Source organism: Tyto alba, unplaced genomic scaffold (assembly GCF_018691265.1).
Source record: "Tyto alba isolate M040663 unplaced genomic scaffold, T.alba_DEE_v4.0 Super-Scaffold_3, whole genome shotgun sequence".
Classification (NCBI taxonomy): Eukaryota; Metazoa; Chordata; class Aves; order Strigiformes; family Tytonidae; genus Tyto; species Tyto alba.
In genome coordinates, this window is record NW_024881304.1 from 4,217,629 (window position 1) to 4,239,242 (window position 21,614).

The 21,614-nt window shown below is 36.6% G+C and overlaps 1 protein-coding gene across 10 annotated transcripts in view; it reads left to right on the top strand.

The window, feature by feature from the left end:
- Positions 1-21,614, top strand: part of CACNA1D (calcium voltage-gated channel subunit alpha1 D) — a 233,244-nt gene that overhangs the window by 113,773 nt on the left and 97,857 nt on the right. For 8 of the 10 annotated variants that reach the window (XM_032984250.2, XM_032984245.2, XM_032984247.2 and 5 more), the window contains exon 8: positions 10,228-10,331. The exons of 1 other annotated variant lie outside the window; for it this stretch is intronic. In XM_032984250.2, coding sequence (XP_032840141.2) covers positions 10,228-10,331 — 104 coding nt within the window. Of the gene's footprint in view, positions 1-10,227; positions 10,332-10,820; positions 10,925-21,614 lie in introns of all 10 variants that reach the window. One more of the 10 variants, XM_032984255.2, reaches the window with a different exon arrangement.

Sequence of the window (21,614 nt, forward strand, 5' to 3'; positions counted from 1 at the left end):
TAGCAAGCTATTAAAAATGCATGAGCATCTCAAGAGGTATCTTATTAGAACTATAGGTTATGTTGTTCACGGCAGCTCACATCTTGGATTTCTTTAAGTTTGGCCAAGTGGGACTATTTACTAATATCACATCTGTTATGGAGTATTGGATGCAATTAGGGATGTAGTATTACCCAGTGAATGAACACTTATGTTTATGTGGTCATTTGTTGAAAATCATGGCGAGTTATGCTGTCGCTCAAAAATGTAACACCAGAGTGTAGTCTCAGATAAAATCTGTGATACTAGAGTATAAGATATGAAGAAGTTTTTAAGACTGTCACTGTTAAAAGTAATCAAGATGGTAAACTGACATTCTTTTAGGATTAAAAGACAAAAATTTGGCAAAATATGAATCTCTGCTTTCACTGTCTGTTATCAAATATGAAATTGGCTATAAACATGCAAACCTTCACTACTAAAGAAACTAACAATAATGCAGAGCTAAATATAGGCTAATGTACTGTTTCTCATAGTGTAGGTTTATCTACTCTTTGGGTTTTGCCCTCTAACTCTTCCTAACCTTCTCAAAGAGGCTGTGTGAATGTAGAATTAGTATGTGCTTTATACGATTTGAGTTCACGATGATGAGTTATTTTTATCCCTTCTGAAAGGAAAGGGAATGTTTGCCATGATTCTCTAGGAAAAAAAAAAAATACACATTTAACGTCATTCAAGGCAACAGTATGCCTGCATTTCAGTACCTGGTAATTCCTCCAACTGTCACCATTTAAGAATTAATGAGCTAATTGATCTGATGCAACTTAAATCTTTGGAGAGTTTCTGTTGGCAGTACAAAAAATAAAACCATTAAAATAGGATACTGAATATAGTCAAGATCAGACAAAATGCAAAGCATAAGAACATTAAAACTTCAAAAAATTCAAAACTGCACACGACTTATTTTTCTATAATGAGTTCCCAATATAGAAGATATTTACAGATAGATTTAAATTTTTATTTTATTACAAATGTTACTGGGTTTTTTAGACAGAGAATCAAATATTTATTGACCTAGTGAAATATAATCAAAGTCTGATATTCAAGTGGCTTTGGTATCAGTCTTAACTGACATATATATAATTTGAGATCTGGATTTTTTCTATCTGTAGTCCAACAGATCACCTGTTGTCAGGCTGAAATCCCTTGTTGAGGACAAAAGGAATGATGATTTCTGTGTTTTAATTTTATCTGAGGTAGATTTATCTATTACTGGTAAAAACTGGGAAAAATTTTGCTTTAATTGCAAATTGTGTAAAAAATAAGGGGTATACCAGATTGTAATAATGTCCGAAGAATTTAAGGAAACTATTTAGCTAGAGGTGCATGGGTTTTGTGGGTTGCTCTTTACTTGGAAATCTGTTGGTGATACACAGATTGAATGAGTTTTGTATAAAACATAAACAAGTAAAACCAAACCCATAAATATTAGAAAATGCACAAAAATCTGGTTTCCATTTGGTCACTGTGTGAACAGTAAAATTAACTATGTAGGTTTATCTTGCTAGCAGGTGTAATCTGAGTGGGTGAAATATGTGCAATATTTTGCATGATGTTATGTGGCATTCTGTTAGCAGGAATGACAGCTGAAAATGACAGCTTCCAATAACACTCACTAGTACAGCTCGTTATCACCTGGTTAACAACAGTAGACTTGGCTTAAAAATTCTCCAAGAATCAATAATGATTTTTCTCTTATGCATATCTATTATGGATTGAGGGCTTGATCCTGTTACAGCTTGGCACCCTTCAGATCCTGGTGACTCGCATGGACATCCTGCTGCTCACCAGTTTGCATTTGGATCCCATATGTCCTATTATTTTTTTATAGTGTCTTCATCTGGCTACTTTTCTCTGTGGAACTTATGTATAAGTCACTGGATAGTATGTATTGTGTTTCATCCACAAAAAAAATGTGACACCTTCGTGCCAAATGCTAGATTTAACAATAGAGGTCAAGGGGTAGTGTCTTTGTTTTCACCAGCCAGTGCAGCATATGTGTTCCCAAATCGTATATAATATGTTTGTGGCTGCACATCTGTACATCTTCATTTATATCAGGACTGTGTTTATTCCCAGTCACAGTCCTTTCTGTTTGCTCTCTAGCCCTAACTGAAGGCTTATGCTATTACTTTTGGATCCCAGTGCAGTCCTTGTTACTGGCAAAGTGGCAGCTTCTGCGTGCCCAAGTTTTTAATGCTCTGGCTCACATTCTGAAGCTGAGAGCACAGTATTCTTTGCTTAAGTTTCAATTTATGCTAGCAAGTACTCAAGAATTACAAAATCTGAATCTGCATTTGCATATCTGGCTCTAGTTTTTTTCCATGTCTTTCAAACATCTAGATTTATAGTCTATTAATGGCAAACACGTATTTTGTAAATTGCTTTTTATTTTTATCTGTTTCACTTGATATGTAGGAACACACATAATGAGCAGCATACTTGCCAGTAAACCCCTCAATTTTCCTATGAGTACCAAAATTATCACATTTATTTCTTCTTTTTTTCGCCATAGTGAAGTTATCTTGAGTTACTACACTTGAATTATCTACACTGACACTACTGTAACTTGAATGAGAGATGGGCAGGGCTTATGTGAAACAAGCGACTTCATGTGATGGATTGTCAGCACAGCTGAATCAGTGATGGAGCAACTGTATTAGTGGCTACTGAATTTTACTAAGTCAATCTTCTGGACAGACATTGCATTACTAGCTCCAGTAGTAACAGCTCTGCAGTTCTCTGACAACCTAGCTAGCACTGTTCAGATTAATCTGGAGATTTTTGAGGTTGAAGCACTCAAGCTGAAATTGCTGAATAAAGGTTCATTGACATTTTATATGGTTTTGCCATTAATACACCTACTGATATGTTAACTAGATATTATCTCAAGGATTTATGTTTAAAATGAACAATTCATTACTTGAAAGGTCCAAGCAATCTAAAATGTATGTAAAATTTGCAGAAGGTTTAAGGAAAAGGGTGTCAGGTTTTTTTAATATATCCTTCACTAATATCTCAACTTCTTAAAACTGTATCCTTTACTGCTGTTTGCTGATAACATATTTTACTATCAAAGAAATACTTAATTTGTAATTACTCTACTTTTATAGCAAAAAGAAGTATGCACTTAGAAATCTATTTCTTGCGTTAGAAATTAAGCTTTATATGCTCCAATATACTACTTGAAGCATCTTAGAACATTGGAAGAAAAACAGTCATTTCTGTAACAACCTCTTTAGGCTGCACTTCTGCATATGTCTAGTATGCAAGTGTCTACACAGCCATTGCATTAATGTTACTGGAAGTAACATATCAAGATAGAAGAGATTGTGTCAATATTTCTTTAAATGTATTTCCATGAACTGTGGCTTCCTCATTAGCTTTCCAATAGTACAAGACAACTTTATTGTATATAAACTAAAAGGTAGAAAATCACTATATTTTTTGTCTAACTGAATGAGAATGTGAAAAAAATGATCATAACTCCCACAAACCTATGCGTAGAAGAGAAAATAGTTACAATGATAAAACAGTCTGATTTTTCAGATTGTCAATGTGATGATCAGGAGCTCAGACAATCTTCTAATCATGCCACTTTATAGAATGTTCCTAGTTCAAAAATCTTAAAGGACAGCCTACTCACAAGTATTTTAAGAGGGCTATAATGTACTTGAAACCAGCTGATGTGCAGCCAAAGATTTTTTCCTAAACAGAAGCAAATATTTTGCAAATACAACTCACAAGAAAATCCCTTGGCTCAGGCACAAGATGTATTATTAGTCCATAAACAGAAAGTTGCAAAGTATGTTTGAAATATTATCAAAACTGTTATCAGAGTGCTGAGCAGGAATCTCTAAAAAGTATATGTCAAAAAATCTGACCAATAGTCAAATAAGCGATACTACTCCAGAACTTTGAATTGAATGTTTTAATAAACCAATGGAAAACAACTACTTTGGGTAATTTAAGTCATACTAGTGCCATTACAACTGCAGAAATGGAAGGCATGTTATTACATCTAGACAATACTTGTCAGCAATGAATTTCAGCTTATAGTCTGAGAGAAGTCAGAATGCTTGACAGCTTTCTTCCTTTGTAAATCAGTTGCAAATATTCAGCAAACAATATTAAAAATTACGAGGAAATTGCTAGCAAGATCTTAAAAAATACTTTTCTCTGCCCTTGTCTGTTACGTACTATGGGTAGCAATGCTATTCTCTCAACATCACTCAACACCACTCACAGGTCATCTAAGGGAGACTCTTCAGTGAAACAAGTCAGCTCATCCCCAAAGGCATAGATGTGCTGGATGCACAGTGCTCGCAGCCTTTGATGACTACATAGCCAGAAATTTAACACATGATATCCAGCTGGAGAAACAATGATAGAAATTCTGGATGACAGTATTAATATAGTATATAAATCACACTTAAGAGCCAGGGATTGCAGGCAGGATTTTTTTGAATTTGTGTGTTAATATCTTGCAACCAATTTCATGTTAAAATCTAGCTTAACACCCTACCTTTTAGGTAATTATTTGGACTAACTATTGTTTATATTCTCTAGATATAAAAAGCTCTGAATCAACCATCTTTAGATTTCAAAGAGACAAGATTGAAATTGCCAGTAAAATAGAAAGCTCAGAAAGACAAAAGGGAATGATCAAATTCAGACATGTCAACAGAGCTAACAAGCCAAGATATATACATATTAAAATTTTCAATTAGCTTGAAAAGGGATAATGATATAATTTTTTTTTTCAGATGAACATCTTAACACAAAGACCCCACCTGAGAAGAATTTTAAACTACCTCACAGGAAAATATCTGTTCTGAATGAAATCAACTTGATTTACTTTGACGAGATATCTAGTGTCTCAGTCTTAGCTGACTGCTGACCTGTACTGCAGTCAAAGCATGGAACTAATGTCTTGTCAGAGATCATTGCAAATACTCAAAAGAACATACTATTTCTCCCCAGAACATTTAAATAAAATGGACAGAAACTGGATTAGAAGTAGGCTAGACTTCAAGTAGTACTAAAAACTCCACTAGCTGTATAACAATCAGCTTTTGAAAAATAAACGCTTTATGTGAGTACCTAAAATATATACTTAACTAGCTAACAATGAATAAAAATAACTGAACATAGAGATTGAGGGCTGTTCAGATAAATCAAAACAAATTAACAGAACTGAAGCAGTGTCTTACAAGTTAAGGTTTAACTTGAGAGAGTCACTTACATGTGTCCTATATGCAACTTCATAGCACAGTTTACATAGTGAAGATGGGAGCCAAATTTAGAGGTGATTAAGTAATTATAAGGCTCTCTAGGTACTGTAGCCACTCTTAATTTCTCCAAGGGGTATATTTTTCTTTACAGCTACCTTAATGCCCGAGCTATGGAATTCTGATTTTCTAGTTGTTGCTGAGCTGAAAGGTTTAACAAAGCAGTGGTCTCTGAGTTGACATCCCACCAGTGTATCTTTCTGCTTGTTTCTGTGTCAGCAGTACAACAAAGTTGAGTCTGGCCAACCAGGGGAGTGTCAGGGAAATCTGTGCTTTAACTCCAGAGCCCAGATAAGATTGGATATAAAATTACGTGTTTTTACAAACCCACCTGGAGGCTGCTATGCTTATAGCACAGCCTGTTTTAAGTCTGCCTTAAGTTAACTCCACTTCAGCCAAAAATATCCCAGGACACAAGCTTAGAAGCTGGAAGGATTTGAAAAGCTTTTTGGTATGCTATACAGTATGTACCCTGTGGTCTGAGGTTTTGTGAACCTACATTGTATGCTTCAAAGAATGCAAGATTAGTCTAATTTCCCAAAATACTAATTTCTGAAGGGGTTTTCTGCCTGCAAAGAGACTGAGTTTGTCAGTCATTAATTTTTAAGATGATTAGGTAGATTATAGGTAACAATAAATAAACCCACCAGCTATGTGTTTATTAGAGTGTTATAAAAGGAGGAAGGTAAAATTGAAGTTTAAGGGAACTAAGAAACAATAAGTTGAACACAAAATAAGTTCATGCATCAGCGCATTATATGTGTAATAGTACAAATGCAGAAGTAGAGGTGTTATTGCATTGCTTTATTTTTATCCCCAGTTTGGGCTCAAACAATTGATATGTACAAAGAGCTTGCAACCATTTTCAGTAAAACAGTACCGGGCATACAGAAAAGTAAGACCTTGATCTGCATGCAATTATGTACGGGGATTTTACACACAATTACCACAGATAGGTATAAATGAGAAATTTCAGTGATTACTGATTGATATTTTAGATTTCAGTGTGCCATCTGCTGCTGTGTAATACTCATTGTTTTGTCTGCTGTAAATTTGGCTTTCTTCCTGTTTCACTTCAGAGTCTTGGTATCTGATTATCTACACTGCTTTGTAGTGATAGTTGACTCCAACTACAGCACAGCTAACAAGATTATAATTCACTCCAAATGCCAGATGAGGCAGTTTCAGACTGCACCAAGTTGTCCTATCAGCCCGAGATAATTCTTCAAGACTTTACAGACATATACTCATAAACATATACATGTAAATACAAAAAGCCAAACATACAGTGAAAATTAATTATTCTCCAGAAATTTAACTTGCATGGAGTAACTTGTCTCCAAATCTGGTAGCATCAACAAATGGGCCCTTTTACAAGGACTTTTGAACTCTAAGTTACTGTGTCACTCATGAAAGGGATAGGAAGACCTTCAGAGTTCAGTTCAAAACTCTTTTCAAAGCTGTTTAAATATACAAATTTAATCTAACATCTATATGGGAAGGATGAAAATGCCAGTGTAGCCAGAAGAGTAATCTTTGGAGAATAAGCATTTTTAAACATTTGAGTAGTACACATTTACTGTTATGGTGAAACAGAATTAAATGATACAAAGAATGCTTTGTCCTTCATACTATCCATCATCTTATTTATACTCTGGTTGATGTGATGGACGAGCTAATTAGAACTGACATCCAAACAGACTAGATCTGGAAAAAGTCAAAAAGGAGGGCAAGAAGGATGGTGCTTGGGGGTGTCTTTGCAATAGGTGTTATGGATGCTAAAAGCTTAATGCACTCAAAAAGAGATGGAACAAGTTCACTGAGAGCCATTAAGTATGACACCTCCTTTGGTATAGCCACAGAGGGTGGGAGTTGTGCAAGACTTCTTGATGAAGATTTCAGATGTGATACCTCCTAGATTTCCTGGTGTTACTTTAGCATAATTCAGGGGCTTTTATTGTTTGTTTCTTAGTTGCAACTTCCAGTGCCTCTTGAATTTGTGTCTCTTTAGCTTTTTATTCTGCACTTTGGGTGAGATGTCAGCATTAATCCTTTCAACTGAAAATAACTTTTTTTCTGAAAATGGTGATTTTCCTATGCTCATATATCAACAACGCTCTGCCTCAACTTCTAATCAGAAGGCAAATTGACTCCTTTAATCTTTCTTTAAGTGAAAATTATGGAAAAATGCCACTTGACATACATGAAATGAGCAGTGAAGTTTTCCAAAAGGAAAGGACCTTTTTTTATGCTTTCATCTCTGGTATTAATGCAATCAGAAGTATTACTTCATGAATAGAAATTACAGTGCATTACTTGAATAGAGTTTGTGTATAGAAATAAATGGTAAAATTCTTGAGTAGATGCAGTTTCAGGCTGTTGCTTTTAGGAATTCAATCTTAGATTAGTGCCAAGGTGTTCAACTAGATTAAGGGTACCTGAGTCAGGAATGCATTTGAATTAGTTCAGTATCTACCCAAACCAAAGCATTTCTTCTAGCACTAGTTAGTTGCAGTTTCAGATTTTTACATCACAGGGCATTAGTCATAGGTAGATTAGCCTAAAGCACTGGGCTTAAAATCAAACTGCATAAATGAGAAGTAGTTTTTTTCATGTTATGCACTATAAAGTGAATGAGGAAGATGCAATCACGGTTGCCTATGCTAATAGAGCCTTTATGACAGAGCATGGAAATATCAGCTTTGCTCCTGGGTTACTAAGTTAGCACAATGCTTGGTTTCTGGAATATGTTCTCTGTGAGCAAAAAGAGTGTATCAAATTGGATTGCAGTGATTTCCAGAGCCCTTTTTTCTCAAAATAAAATGCAAATATCAGCCTTTCAGGTTTTTCAAAAGGATTTATAGCAGGAAAATGGTGGCATCAACACCAGATGAATTTATGCCTTCACTCGGAACTCTGGTGACTCACAGACAATTGTTTGCTAATCGTATAGTTCAGTTAGATGCAAAATGCATTCATATGTGTTTGAAATTTCATCAAAACATGCACTCTTACCAGCTATTGTTAGAAAACCACTTTGCCTGTATCATATGAATAATTTCTATGAAGCAAGCTCAATTCTAAAGCAATAAAACAATTCTGAATATGCATTTTCAAAAACCATTGAGTAAATTTTATTCCTAAACCTTTAGGCCAGATTCCTACAATTAAAAGAAGATGTAAAGGGCAACATACACTGGGACAAAGCAGAAACTCAGCAGTATCATGAAAGACTTTAATTTCCACATGAATATGTTCTTGCAGAATTGGACTGTGGAAACTTGCGATCTTTTAAAATTGAGAGTAATGACCTCAGCCTTTCTGAATGGCTATAACCCTTCTCCATTTTATTTTTTCCAAAATAAAGTTTTATTGAAATTAAGAGGAAAAAATGTAAATCAAATATATATTTTGCAGTTTTATTTTTCTTCCTAGCAAGTCTAAGTTACTTTTCAGTACCTCAGTTCAATTACTAAAGCATTTTAAAAGATGATACATAGATTATTTTAAAGGATGTATAAGAAATTGTATAAAAAAATCTTTGGTTACTTAGGAAGTTTGTATACATTAGTTAGTATAAAGTGGCATTATTACAGATCACCATTGAAGTAAAGTACCTATGAGCCTTAACCTGCAAAGACTTAATGCGTGTGCTTATACCTAACCATCCGTAGGGCCACATTGCAGAAATTGAATTATGATGCATTTTGAAAAGATAGAAGAAAAAATAAAGAGGTACAGCTGGAAAAATGTTCCCATGTTTGATATATCAATTTGGGTTTGCCCAAAGATTGTTAGACAATACCATGTCCAGTCTCAAATGCTCATGCAATACTTATTGTCTGCTGAATTTTCATGGCTAAAATGTATGTTATGAAGAATCTAGTGCAAACTTGTCAGTATAAACAAAAGAGTCAGAATAATTCCTTTCCCACAAGAGACCTTTCCAAGAAATTCCAAGTCAGAATTGTTGTTGTAACTTATCAAAATGTCTTTTTGCACCTGAATGCTACACACAAGAACAATTTCCCTGTGTTTTAAAAAATCCTTTTTAGATTTCCATGGGTATTTTTAAGTCCATCTTGTGATAGGTGTAACAAACTCACTAAGAATAGACAGTGAAAAAAGTCTTTGTAGAAAAGCTTGTGTCAGTCTATAAAGAGTATATTTAAAGCTCAGTTACTTCAACCTTACGTTTAAAAAAATATCAGTAACAACTTTTTAAACTTCATTTAGCTTTGATCTTGATATAACTTTTGTTCAGAAGTGTTTCTGGAATATTTCCATGTTTCCACTATATTTCTAAAATTTGATTTTAGTTTTTAATTTCCCTAAAATTATGTTAATGTTCTTACACAAATTCAATTGCATTTACTTCTTTTTGAACTAATATAAAATGTCTGATTGCATGCCAAACTGTAGTATTTCAGGGAAAAAAAAACCCTGAAATTCTATATCACAGAGAATATTATATTGCTTGTACTGTTGAGATGCATGTTACTGTTCCTTTTCTCAAAGGATCATTCATGTAGCTAGGTTGTATATGAACTAAAAATCGTAGTATTTCAATATACTTTGTAAACATCTTTTTAATTAGTGAGATCTGAAATTTAATTCATATTCTAGCTGTTAAAGAACAGAACTGTTGCAGTGCTCCATTTATATTTAATAATGTTTTTGATCTGAATGCTGGGTTCACTCAGAATTTTGTTTTAGAGTTTGTATTAGAAATGCAAAGTGATTGTGGCCAGTGCTGCTTTTCTTGTATTGCTGCTCTTTGAATACTGAAGGAATGCATAGAATTCTATCTCATCTGAGTGATTAAATTCACTTTTTCTGACTCTTCATTGCTATTACTATAGTGATCTACTCTATAAGATCATCTTATTTCTTGCAGATGAATGATGCTATGGGATTTGAATTGCCATGGGTGTATTTTGTCAGTCTCGTCATCTTTGGGTCATTTTTCGTACTAAATCTTGTTCTTGGTGTATTGAGCGGGTAAGCATACACCTTTTTCATCATGAAGGCAGAGTCCTGAATTCAGTTGCCATGAACACACAGGTTATCTTGCACAGGTGAGACTTCAGTTGTGATGACATCTTTTAATAATCCTCTATTTCTTCCTCTTCTAATTAGAACAGAAACAGTTTTCTGTAGCTATCATAATAATAACATACAAATACCAAAATCAGTTTAGATATTCCAGTATATAGCATTCATGTCCATACTTCGGGCAAAATTATAAAAAGCACTAATAATGCTCCTGCACTTATTTAAATGTTATTTTAATTAATCTGATAAGGCATCACACCTACAGTATAATTTAGGTAAGTAAAGAAATTAAGCAAATGTCCATTGATATTTTTTTTAAGAGCTGAATAAGCCATAAACTTTCAGTGTTGAAACCTACGTGATCTGGCAGCTGCAAAAAGGACTCTGCTGTTTAATGAATGACTGAATCATAACTTATTTCCTTACATTTTACAGGTAAATGATGCAATAGGATGTGAATGGCCATGGATCTATTTTGTTAGTCTTATCATCCTTGGCTCATTTTTCGTACTTAACCTGGTTCTTGGTGTACTTAGTGGGTAAGCAGTTGAGTTGACATTGTGTATGCTACTGCTACTTGTAAGATGGCCTTTGCATTTACTCAAGCTTCTCAGTGATGGCTTTTTTGCATGCACTTGAGATTCTTATGTCATCCTACCAGTGTTTGCTCTTTTGACTGAACTGTGTGATTCTAGTGCCTGTATCTGTCTGACATCACATTCACCATGCTTGTCAAAAATACTCATTAAATGAGGCATTAATATCCTTATTCTATGATATTCCAGCAGGGAGAAATATTATTTTGCACACAAAGATGAGTAGTCCACCCATACAAACATTCCCCAATAGTTATAAAGAAGTGTCCTTTTCTGAAAGCCCTATTTTTGGTTCTCTTCAAATATCCATAAATAAATTAATTGAAGTGTTATTTCTGTCTACCAGCCACATTGCTAAATATTTTTAATGAGTGCTTCAAGATCTGTCTTACAGACTTGCACAGTCCTATGGAAGAGTATGATTAGGTTACCTTGACACAAAGTGTTTAGCGCTTCTTTTATGGTAGAGTTGTGTACTGCTGTGACAACCTCCACCAGTAAGCTGGTATATTTATCAGTAATCAAGTATCAATTTAATACGCTTGTCAGGGGGAGGTTGTCACACCTTTTTGTTGGTTTGTGTACTCCAGACATCAGCCAAGAACTAAAGTTGTGTCAGTTGTAGCTGTATAATGTGGTTTAAAATTGTAGTTTATGGCAACAGTTTGAAAGGATTTCTTCTTATGAAGCCCCTTTACTGAGGTTACAACTACACTTCCTTTGCCATTTTCTGATTTCTAACACACTTGAGCTTGGGAAACTACACTTGACAGTAAAGATATTTTCTGATAAAATAAAAGATTCTGCTAGCATTTGCATACCAGAAGAAAATTATTATAATAGTACTTACTAGCTTTGTTATACAACAAATGATATTGTTCTGGCAATCTTAGTCAAGCTGTGCGATGTTTGTTAGACAACAAAAATTTCTCATGCATAAAAAGCAGCCTGACACTGTAGTTGATGGTGTCATCAGACTGCTGATTTTGTGTGCAGCCCTATTAATAGCTTTGCTGTGTTGTGCATTAGATTTGAAAGGAATTATAATGCATTATTATATTTCTGGAAATCAGGCCATCAAACAAAATTTCCAGTTGCTGATATAACTGTATTACAAAAGCTTTTTTATCTGACAAGTGGTTGTACAATATGTTTTTTAAAATCATAAGTCATTTATCTGTGATAGATTAGTATTGCACAGAGGAAACTAGGGAAAGCATAGTTTTACCTTACTGTCAGAATCAATTTACAAAGCAGATGTTTAATAGCATCTGCGACCTACCCTATAAAGTCTGATTTATATAGTTATATCAGCTTTGTTTTATTCAGGGACGAATGGGTAGTTTGTTGCAAAACTAAAGACCTAGCTTTGATGTCACAGCCACGCTGGTCAAAATAATAGAAGGATAGATAACTGAGGGCAGTTGAGTTACAATTTATTTCTTCTTTTAATACTGTTATCTAATGTTGCTGTGTGACTAGACTTCTCACTGAAGTTAATAGAGGATTCCCTGGCCCTGAAGAAGGTCATAAGCAGCAATTAGTTTTCTTCCTGTTGTGTGAAGCTGTCATAGAATCATAGAATGGTTTGTGTTGGAAGGGACCTTCAATATCGTCTAGTTCCAATCCCGCTGCCACAGGCAGGGCCCCCTTCCCCCAGCCCAGGGGGCTCCCAGCCCCGTCCAACCTGGCCTGGAACCCTTCCAGGGAGGGGGCAGCCACAGCTGCTCTGGGCACCCTGAGCCAGTGTCTCATCACCCTCACAGGAAAGAATTTCTTCCTTCTGTCTAATTGAAACCTGCCCTCTTTCAGTTTAAAGCCCTTACCCCTCATCCTATCCCCACACCCACTGATAAATAGTCCCTCCCCAGCTTCCCTGTACCCACTTTAAGCACTGCAAGGCCGCTCTAAGGTTTCCCCAGACCCTTCTCTTCTCCCGGCTGAACCCCCCCAGCTCTCTCAGCCTGTCCCCATGCGGGAGCTGCTCCAGCCCCCTGAGCATCTTCGTGGCCTCCTCTGGCCCCGCTCGAGCAGCTCCGTGTCCTTCTGCTGTTGGGGGCCCCCGAGCTGGACCCAGCACTGCAGGGGGGTCTCCCCAGAGCGGAGCAGAGGGGGAGAATCCCCTCCCTCGCCCTGCTGCCCCCCCTGCTCTGGATGCAGCCCATTATACGGTTTGCTTTCTGGGGCTGCAAGTGCACATTGCCAGGTCACATTGATCTTCATGTCAACCAACACCCCCAAGTCCTTCTTGTCAGGGCTGCTCTCAATCCATTCTCCACCCAGCCTGGATTTGTGCTTGGGATTGCCCTGACCCGTGTGCAGGACCTTGCACTTGGCCTCACTGAACTTCACGAGGTTTGCCCAGGCCCACCTCTCCAGCCTGTCCAGGTCCCTCTGGATGGCATCCCTGCCCTCCAGTGTGTCACTGCACCACACAGCTTGGAGTCACCGGTGAGCTTGCTGAGGGTGCACTCGATCCCACTGTCCATGTCTTCAGCAAAGATTTATTTTAACACTTAACTAAATATTCCCCTTTTCCTTTTCATGACTTGAATTGTTATTGGTTTCATATGTTTATGTTTTTAAAAATAAGTTGTGGGGAAAGTAATGCCAGATTTGATACTTTGTTGCACATGTTAATTTATTCTACTGAAGCCTTGGGAATTGAGACAGACCCTCATAACTAAGCTTTACATTTGATTTAATATATTTAAAATACTTTATAAGGTTTGCAACATTATGATACATGAGATATTTGTTGGAGTATGGAGTTGTTCTTCAGCTGCTGATACAATACAGGGGAAGAAGTGTCCCCTTGTCCTTGGATTCCATTCTGCAGTCAAGAAATCACCACTGATTTCTAGCATTGCTTGATCCATAGAGTTCTAATGCTCTTCAGAACCATTGCTAGCTTGCCTTCAATTTCCAGCAAGCAGAAATGGCAGTGCCAAGTGTGATGTGAACTATCCTTAAATTCATAAAGTCATTAATTCCTAAATTTATTTTATGTCATAGTGTCACCTAATTGCAGTGTGACTTGTGAGCTCAGGATGTTTGATGAATCATTTGAATTCATGCTTGCCCTAAATAGGTGAAGGATCCTTCCTATCACTCTAGTTTTTTGTTTTCTATGCTGAAGAAAATTATATTAGTGAACTGAGACATATGATGCGTAAGCATCACCAATGTCTGATGTTGAGAATGGAAGGAGAAAGGAAAAGAGAATATCGCTACAAGTTGCCTATCATAACAAACTAATGTTTGGTACATAAATGAAGAAAATTCCCTGGCATACTTGCTTGAAAATCTGACAAGAGTCAGTGTGGAATACTGTTACACTGATTTATTTTGATTGCTAAATGTCATTTGTATATAAATAACAAATATTTTTCATATATTTTCTATTTAGACCTACCTGTCCAAATTTGATGGGTAAAAATGATGTACTAGTAAAATCCTATGGACGTGTTTGTATTCCTTAGTAGAAAGCCAATATTTTTCATTCTGAGCCAGGCATTGAATATGTAACACATGAGTTCTTTGTTTTTTATTTAAGAGCTATTAGCTTTTACATTTTGTGCTTTCCTAAGCATAGCATGAAACTTGGTTTATGATAAATCTACAAAGAAAGTTAAATTTTACTAAACCAATCAAACTTCAAGAATCCCAAAATTATGCCAACTTACTTCAAAAGCATGGCTTTGCATACAGATTTTGGAAGTGGAATCTGAATGCCTAATATACCTTTTCTGTATGAAAGTGTTACTTCCTGTGATATCAAGTTATGCTGTGTACATTTAAATCTGCTGTTTTGATCTGTTTGCAGTTTTAAAATATTCATTCATTCTCTTTGCACTCCTTTGTTACTCTGTGACCATCTGCCCCTTTGTATTTCTGTAATGCCTCTTGTGCACTGCATGTTTGATGTATCTAGATACTGTACAAATGGATGGGAATGATGATTTGGGAGATCTTTTGTTTTACATGTAGCCATTACTGAAGGTGAGTATTTCCTGGTGATCCATGTCAGTTTTGCCTGCTGAAGGTGATGTTCTGAAAAATAGAGTTCAGATTTTAAATAGAAGATGTGTAAATTGTAGAAATAATATGTGTGTGGAATCTGCATGAGGTAAATGATTTGTGCATGGAAGCTCACTGTGGAGATTTCTAAATATTCCCTTGAATAACAAGGATGGATAGAATTCATGGGCTTGAGGTAATAATTCAGCTTTTTCAAAGTACTCTATTTTTTACTCTGTATTAGACACTAGTATTACTCACAATATTCTCAAAGTGAATTCTCAATTGAGAAGCTATTTCAGCTTGCAGGACTCTACAGGAGAAGATAGTCTAGAAGAAGACTCAGGTCAGGTTTTAGAAATTACTCCAGATTAAGCTCAGGCTTTGGTTCTGTCTCAGAAATTATGGAGCTGTCTTTAAAAAAAGACACCAGAAATGATTCCAGCTCCAGCAATGGCCTGTACAAATTGTCCCAGGCCCAGCTCTAGGGATGCTCTCCAGAGATGGGCTCTAGATTCAGCTCTAGAAAAGGATCAAAAGATAAGCACCTCTAGAGTGGTCTCTAAAATAGCTCCAGAACATGCTCTAAACCTCTTTCCAATGAATGTCTGGGCAATTGAAGCTACATACAGCTTTGGAAAAGACCTCAAGAAATAGCCCTAGTCCCAGTCTGGAAAATGTCTCCAAAATTGCCCTGAGATCAAGTGGTCTAGAAATGGCTCTAGAGCCAACTATAGATGCGGCTGTAGGAAAGGGTTCTGGTGATGGCTCTTCGTCCAACTTCAGTAGAGGGCTCTGAAGACGTTTGTAGCTCTGGCCTGAGAACAGACTGGACAAACAGCTCCTGTCTAAACATATTGGTAAAAACTAGCTCTAGATCCAGCTCCAGAAATGTATCTGCAAGTATGTTTGGAAGTGTGGTTCAAAACATGCATGTTGACAATTTCTTTCAGCACAGTGAATTTCTTAGGAATCTAGCTGGACACCTGGAACTGTCAGCTAATCTTTCACAATAAAGACTGCATTTGCATTTTTGAATTCTTTCAGTATTTGGAAACACAGAGAAAAAATGCTTGCAGCTCTGGAAAGCTGCATAGATGTATTCAGATATCTTTGCATTTTCATTTTCTTGGGTTGATCTGTATTTTGCTCATTCACATTACAAATTTAAAGCTGTATGTGGCTCCAAATAATTGTTTTAGCTCCTAGAAGCTGAAGGGTGGTCATGACATGGTCACACTCTATTTTGATTGCTCTGTCTTTTGAGCCAGCAGCAGGGAGTGGATTCAGTCTGTAAGAGATACCAGAACACCTTTTTTATCTTTGTAAAAGTTCCACCGGTTATGATGCAAGGATTAGGCAGCACATCTTTGGCGCAAATTTACATGTGATGGAATGACACAGAAATTGCCAATGAGGAGCTGCCCAGAAATTCTAGCTTTGTAAAGGGTGGTGGACTGCTTCAAGAACCTGCTTTTACATGTAGCTTTTGTTACACAGTGTGTGTAACAAGTGTAAACTGGACCAGTGTTCTCCAAACTCATAAAATACGAGGCACAGACTGGGAGCTGAGGAGAGGCCTCCTTCAAATACTCCAGGATAAAAGACCAGAGCATATCATCACTGTGGGTGCAAGAGACAGTGAGCTGAAATTAGAAATTTAAGTTAGAAATTATAAAGTTAAGGTTACTAGAAAGTTAAATAAAGCTAAACATTAAACAGGGAATTGAGAGATACTAATCCACTCTGAAAATACCTTTAGAAGTGTGTTGAAAGTTAAAATCAATATGCCAGTAATTCAGTATGCATAAAACCATTTTAGTATGAACAGAGAAAATAAATTATAAAACTACATAACTTATTTATCAAGTGGCATGGCTTTTAATGATGCATGGTAATCTATTCCTGAAGATAGTCCTTATCATTGGGGGATGGTTTCCACTGATGGCATTTTCTGCTCAAGGCATTAGTATTCCTTTGGGTAGCCATGGGAACAAATAAGACCTTTCAAACACACTTTAAAAAATCTGTAAGTTTAATTTATTGCCTTGCTAAAGGACACCATAAGCTTTGACATGTCCTTACATCCTCCTACATGCAAGTCTTGCAGGTTACTAAGAGAATGTTATTTTTTTCCATTTCTTTTCCACAGTATTATTTGCAATGTATGTACATAATGATTCTAAAAGCTTTAAGGGTACATACTCATCCATGCTAATCTCACAGCAATATCTGTCAGTGTCATATTTTATATGTTGGCACAGATAAGCTTATTCACCTAAGAACTGTTGTCTACAGTATATATGGAAAAAATGGTAGAAAAAGACATCTGAAGAATGATGCACCAAATAGAAAACAGCAGTGAACTGTCATCCATAGTCTTTCAGCAAAAGGGAAATGAACTGATTTTGACAGTGTTCCTTTTCACAGCAGAGGGAAGGCTTAGTTAAAAAAAAAAGTTATGGATGAAAGTTTTACTCCCTCATGTAGATAAACAGAATATACATTCAAAAAGAGGAGGACTTCAGCTCTAGATCTCAGCAGGACATGAGCTAAAGCAGGTTCTTTTCATTGCTGTGTGTCTAGTAAAAATAAAACTCAAACACAAATAGCTACGAAACAAGGAAATAATGATCAATCTTTGATTGATCAACTGAATATACTAACAATAAATAATCAGCAAATACTTTCAGCTGTATACAGCAGTAACTAACCAACTGCTTTAGACAGAGACCACTAAAGTCAGTGGGAATAGTTCAATACTCTTGAATAAGAACTTGAAAGGAGCTGATTTTATTTCAGTCCTGTTTGAACTTATCACACCAAAACTTATTAAGGATTAGTCCTGTAGGGTGCTTGCTGATGAGCTCCTGACAGGTAACAAACTGCATTAGTTTCAAAAACCGTTGACAGTGCACATCACGATGGTGGGATGAATACACTCTGGGGTATGGTCCTACGCTCAGTACTTCCAGTTCTTCCTGTAAGGAATCCACTGTGTCCTGAGCCAAACACATCTCTATGTAGGACAGAATGAGCACATCTTAATTATGGTCTGAAAGATCAGGCCTCAGTTTTGTTGCTCTATAAAATTGTTCCCTATCTTGCTGTTCCCACAGATGATCCATCCCATTGCGTTCATGTGCACTCGGGCACAATAATGCTATACAGGCCTGTTGCTACACAGAGGTTGTGCTGGAGCTGTTGAATATACATTTTGTCAATTGCTAATGAACTATATAGAAATAACAATGGATAGGTAATTCCAGTTTGCGTTTCCCCACCAAGAACCCAATGCTCCTTGGATTCTTGCTTCTTGATCAAGGAAAATTCCTGCTAGAATTTTTTTGTGCTACAGAAGTAATTCTACAGTGTTCAGCCTATGAGGTTTTATTATTTCTAAGAGGAGTAACAATGATGTATGCAATCTCCAGTAATTAAAGATGTGATTGTTACTTAACCTTTTTTATATCTCTGTACATCTGTTACACATTACACCCAGCTGTGAGCTGTTGTCCATGCTTATCTGTACAGTTCTAGCAGATTGAGTTCTCTGATTTGATTCTGCTAATTTGTTGGTTGGTATGGTTACCACTGTGTGAAAGCTCTTCTGTGAGTCTGGTGGCCAACACTGTACTCCTGTGAGTACATTTTTGTTATTATGTGACTGTTCTCTGTGAATATATGAGAGTCTAGGATGTCTGGGTGACGGTTCTACATATAGCATTAGCATAACACTTTCCACGTACCAGACCCTGTGTGCAGTAAGTTGCATACTGCAGTAGATGAATTCTTTCTCTCAGTGTGTTTGCAGTGACACAAAAGGGCAGTAATATGGCTAATGAAGAGTTAGTGTTCTAGTTTATGCTTCAACATTGAAGGCAACTGTTTATTTCCCATCACCAATGCTTAGTGATGCACAGGAGATACAGCAGCACTCATGTTGCTGCACAAGCCCCCTTATGAAGCATCTAGCTTTTAGCATGGAAGAACTTTCAGCTGATAGGTGGCCCGTGTGTCCTTAGTTATTATGTCTGTGACTTACAGAAAGAAGGAAGAGTATACCAGATGCTCACATTTAGGCAAACTTCGTTTAAGATTTTTGGGTAATGTGACCATGACTCAAATTAAGGTACCAGAGAGTTGTAATTGAGTCCCAGTAGGTATTCCCTGCTGCCACTTCCACCCTGTTGCATCAAGACATTCCTGGCTGATTCATGCCAGTAGGAGTTATTTCACTTTATGGAAGAAAGAAAAACCTGCCATGAAAATGAATTGTCCCAGACTGTCAATGCATGAACTCAAAACCTGCATTTTATATGCTTCTGCCTCAACAACCATAGATGATGATTAAACAGAGAACTGAGATCATCTTTCTACAAGGAGATAAATCATTTTGGGGGAATATAAATCAAACTTGCGTTTTATATAATTGCTTAGTTATCACTGAAAATAAGTTAGATTATGTAGGTGAGTCTCCATATAATGCATTATTTTGCAAGTGGTGTTTCCTTTCTGCTGCAGGTGCAATTGACCGAGTTACACTGTGGCTGCAGTTTGAAGCTTTACTCAATTTACAGGGTATTGTCATAGGCTGCAAATTTAGTCATGTTTAACTAGATCAAAATTAGGCTGGCTAGGGCTGGGTTGTCTGATTTATTTGCATTTGCAATAAAATAAAAGAAAATGAACTGCTTCCATCTAGGTAGCAATAGACATTAGCAAAAACATGTTCATTAAGTCCTGTGCATTATGAAAACTACTTAAATCTGTTTTATTTTAAGACTGAAATTTTACAGGCAATAGGCCCGATTTTCATTTCACATGTGTTGGTGTGAAATCAGAGTAGCTCCTCCAGATTTTTCAGCTTGCAACTTGGGTGGAGAACTGATTTAAATCACATTTTAGTGGAGAGACCCTCATAAATGCTAGCATCATCACAACAGCTCTTTGAGTACAATGCTTGCCAGTTTAGTCAGTGATCAACACCACACCTCCACACCCCCCCCCCCCAATATATGCTTTCAAATGCCTGATCCAGTTAATTTTGAAATATGTATTTTAAAGTTACCTCTTAGCACAGGCATTTGTGAAAACAAATATTTACAGAGCTTAAGTGCACTTACCACAATTAATGTGCCACTTCCTAAGCCTATCAGCTTCACAGGCTTCTGGACTGACTACTGGGCTGATGACAGTCAGGGAGGCCAGTTCAGGCCATTAGTCCAACCATGTCAATACCTATGCTGCCTACATAGCTAAAGGCTTTTTTTTTTTCTGCCCTGGACCCAGCCTGTGCTCTCCATAGCCATGAAATACTGCACAAGGAGCTGTCTTATTCCTCCTTCCAGGGGATCAGCCAATGTCTACATATCTTTGTCTAAAGAATCAAATATACTGTTGTCTAAATGTCTTTGTCAGAAGCTTTAAATAGTCAGTGTATCTCCCTCATCTCACCTCCATTATCTCTTTCAAGTAATTTCTTGTTCCTTGGAAAAAAAAATGCTTTTGTTCTGCTAACAGGAAGCTCATTACATTCCAATTCCATTGAACTCCACTTCCTTATTCGTGGTATTTCAGTAAAAAGTATATGTACGTATGTGTGTCTGAGGGATGTCACTTCAGTGTGACTGATAGAAAAAAATACCATAGAGCCTGATTCATCCCTCCTCTAGAGAAAATGCATTTCTCTCAGGTGTTATACTTCCTTACAAGCAGTCAAGTTTTAAAAATAAAAGTAAAATTTTTAAATATCATGGAAATTAAGCACTATTCCATATCTTCCTACTGATAAATTGCAGCAGCATTTAAGACGATGTCTAACTTCTGTGCTGTATTAAAGGGAAAGGTCATAGTTAGCTGTGTATATAAAAACCAGTGTTTAATTCTCTGCATGCAGCCATTTTAACGTAAAGTCAAAGTTAAGAGGTGGTTCGGTCATGGGTGAAGTGCTGTTGGAATTATCAGCCTTGCCAACTATTTCATTTTTAAATGATTCCTTTCATTTCACTCCATACAGTAACAGCAGTTTTCATTTTACTTTAACCACACAGATCACGTATCCTTCAGCCTAATGAAAAACACCTGAAGGACTTAACAGAACAAAAAAGCTAGCAAGGCTTGTTACTTCTGGTTTCATACTATGCTATCGTAGGTCTTCTTTCAAAGATACTGCCTATGTAATGAGAGTCACAAATATGTTGCCTCAATCAGATGTAAAGGACAGACTCTTTGATACTCTCTCCAAGAGAAGCTTAAACCCAGCATTCCACAAACCAAAAAAAAATCTTACAGGCTTGTGACATCTTCTGCCAAAACAATGAAATATTTTTATTTTCTTCCTTTAAAAAAAAAAAAAAATAAAACCCAACCCGTTCTTCAGAGAGATTTGTTGAGTTCATTCTCTTTCGTGAGCATTTTTGTGAAGGGATGGCCTTTTGAAGGACCTCATCCTTGGATGCTAAGTGAAGGGTAGAACATGCAAAGCAAACACAGGCATTCTTCAACTTCATTACAGTGCTATCAGATGGAACAGTATCATCTACACATGCCAAACAGAGTTTTGTTGAATTAAGTCCTCAACTGTAAGATGTGTAGTGCCTTGCTTCTTAGC